Source organism: Centrocercus urophasianus, unplaced genomic scaffold, assembly GCF_019232065.1.
Source record: "Centrocercus urophasianus isolate 14NV4802_14NV808 unplaced genomic scaffold, USGS_Curo_1.0 seq_10, whole genome shotgun sequence".
NCBI classification, from domain to species: Eukaryota; Metazoa; Chordata; class Aves; order Galliformes; family Phasianidae; genus Centrocercus; species Centrocercus urophasianus.
The window spans coordinates 65,844,497-65,847,111 of record NW_024884142.1 but is presented as its reverse complement, the minus strand read 5'-3'; the positions used below and the strand labels follow the sequence as shown (position 1 = coordinate 65,847,111).

At 50.4% G+C, this 2,615-nt stretch overlaps 1 protein-coding gene across 1 annotated transcript in view; it reads left to right on the top strand.

Annotated features, from left to right (window-relative positions):
- The first annotated feature begins 2,368 nt into the window (after positions 1 to 2,368).
- The window catches only part of TARBP1 (TAR (HIV-1) RNA binding protein 1), a 33,676-nt gene continuing 33,429 nt past the window's right edge, over positions 2,369 to 2,615 (top strand). Inside the window, exon 1 of the mRNA XM_042817567.1 lies at positions 2,369 to 2,602. Within this exon, the coding sequence (XP_042673501.1) occupies positions 2,369 to 2,602 (234 nt within the window). The remainder of the gene's footprint in view (positions 2,603 to 2,615) is intronic.

Sequence of the window (2,615 nt, the reverse complement as noted above, 5' to 3'; positions counted from 1 at the left end):
ACCTGGGCCATTCTGTGATTCTGTGATTAAAAGAGGAAAGATTAAAATATACTTGCATCACAACCCAAAAGAGCTAGAAGAAAGATTTAGAAGCAGTGTAGGGGAGGAAATTAAACAGGATTGAGAGGATAAGAAAATAAAAGTACAGCCAACTTATGGAAATTATCTGATCACCTACTTGGCTGGACATTATTCCTCTTCTGGTTTGAACATTTCAGCCTCTATCCCTCTTAGCCAAGCATTCAAGGACTAAAGAACAAACTGATCTATATGAGATGGCTTTCTTCTTTGCCTCTCTCATCCCTTTTAACTCTTTCTCCTATTCCCTGGCAGACAGCAGAAGTTTCTAATGTACTACTGCTTTCAGTACTAGTCAGAAAGGGATAATCCCTACTGTTCCCTTCTTTTTCTTAGCTTCTTACCTACCTTTCTGATTTTTTTTTTTTTTTTGCCCTGTAGATTTCTACATCACACTCAGATATTCTCTGGTCTAACCACTTGTGAGCTGAATTCCTCATCCACTTGTCTGATCTGACAATCTGCAGTAATGCAGTTCAAATGTAAATGCTGTGTTTTAGCTGATAAGATTTTGCACCCACTGTGATAAAAATAAAGGCAAGGTGGAATTCAGACAATAATGGAGAACAACAAAGCACCTGATATGTTATTGTTTTGATTAGTACCCATCGTACACACCTTTAAAGCTTCATTTAGCTAGGTCCTGCATGTGCCTGGAACTTGTGGGGACTTATTCAAGCCTGTTAAAAGAAGTGCCAACAATATATCTTGACTGCGTGCCTTAGGTAACAAATGGAAGAATTACTAAAGACATCGGAGTGGCTGGATAAGCAAACAAAACATGCTATAGCATGGAATAGTTTTCAGCTGCTAGCATTCTGTTCAGTTTTTTCAAACATTCTGTCTTTCCTCTTCTGCGAAGTGTTTTTGTGTGAGTGAAACAAGGCACAATGTTTTACTTAACATTTAATTGTATCTCTGAATTGTTTTCTTGATCTTTTTCTGGAGTAGGTATTTTATTAACTAAATGCATGCAAAGTGTTGAAGTGTACAGAAACCTTATCAACAAGCAGGATTAAAATTTGTTCCTTTTCCCACATTGGTGGACTTGTGTTCTGCCATGGTCACGTGGACAGGTCTCAGCAACTAGAGAATGCCTGTTTTATAAATGATCATTTGAAGCTGGCAGCCCATGGCTTCAACAGGTATGCTCTCTGCTGGATAAGAAACTGGCTGGAGGACCAAGCCTGGAGAGCAGAGGCAGATGGAGTTAAATCCAGCAGGCGACCGGTCACGAATGGTGCTCCCCAGGGGTCAGTCTTGGGACCTCTCATGTTTAATATCTTTATGGATGATCTGAACAAGGGGATTAAGTGTACCCTCAGTAAATTTGCAGGTTACACTGAGTTGGGGAGAAGCAATGATGCGCCTGAGGGTAGGAAGGCCTGACAGGCTGGATTGCTGGACTGAGGTCAGTGAGATGTTCAGCATGACCAAGTTCTGGGTCCTGCACTTTGGCCACAACAACCTCCATGCATCACTACAGACTTGGGGCAGAGTGGCTGGAAGGCTGCACGGAGGAAAAGGATCCTGGGTCATTAGTTGACAGCTGGCTAATCATGAGCCAGGAGTGCACCCAGGTGGCCAAGAAGGCCCATGGCATCCTGGCTTGTATCAGAAATGGTGCAGCCAGCAGGAGCCAGGAGGTGACCGTCCCCCTACACTCAGCTCTGGTGAGGCCACACCTCAGATACTATGTACAGTTTTGGGCCCCTCACTACAAGAAAGACATTGAGGGCCTGGAGTGTGTCCAGAGAAGGGCAACAAAATTGGTGAGGGCCTGGAACAGAAGTCAATGGGGAGCAGCTGAGAGAACTGGGCTTGTTCAGTCTGGAGAAGAGCAGGCTCAGGGGAGAACTTACTGCCCTCCACAGCTCCCTGGAAGGAGGCTGTGGTGAGGTGGAGTTTGGCCTCTTCTGCCAGGTAACTGCAATAGGACGAGAAGTAATGGGCTCAATGGGCACCAGGGGAGGTTTAGGTTGAATATTAGGAATTTTTTCTTCTCAGTAGTGAAGCATTTGCATAGGCTGCCGAGGGAGGTGGCGGAGTCAGTGTCAGCGATGTTCAAGAAAGGTGGAGATGTGGCAATGACGGACAGGGGTGGCGAGCACGGTGGGGATAGGTTGACGGCCGCACTTGGTATCGGCTTGACCGGCAAGCCGCCCCAAGCCACGGGGATACCGCCCCTCCCCTCAGTCCTCAACTGGGCGCGGCCACTGGGAGCGGCGCACACCGCTTGCTGGGCCCCGCCCGCGCCTGCGCACAGTGCAGAGAGGCTCCCCCGCCCGCGATGGAGGTGGTGCTGGCCGACGCGCTGCTCGCCCGCGGCGGGGATCCCGGCGAGCTGCTGCGGGCCGTGTGCGCGCCGCTCTCCGCCGATCGCGCGGAGGCGCTGCGCCTCCTGCTCCAGCGCCTGGCCGCCGGCGGGCCGCGGGGGGAGGCGGAAGGCGAGGCGGTGCGGCGGGCCGCCTGGGAGGTGGCGCTGGAGCGGTGCCGGCCGCTGCTGCGCCTCGGGGAGGGGGCGGCGGGTGGCGCGG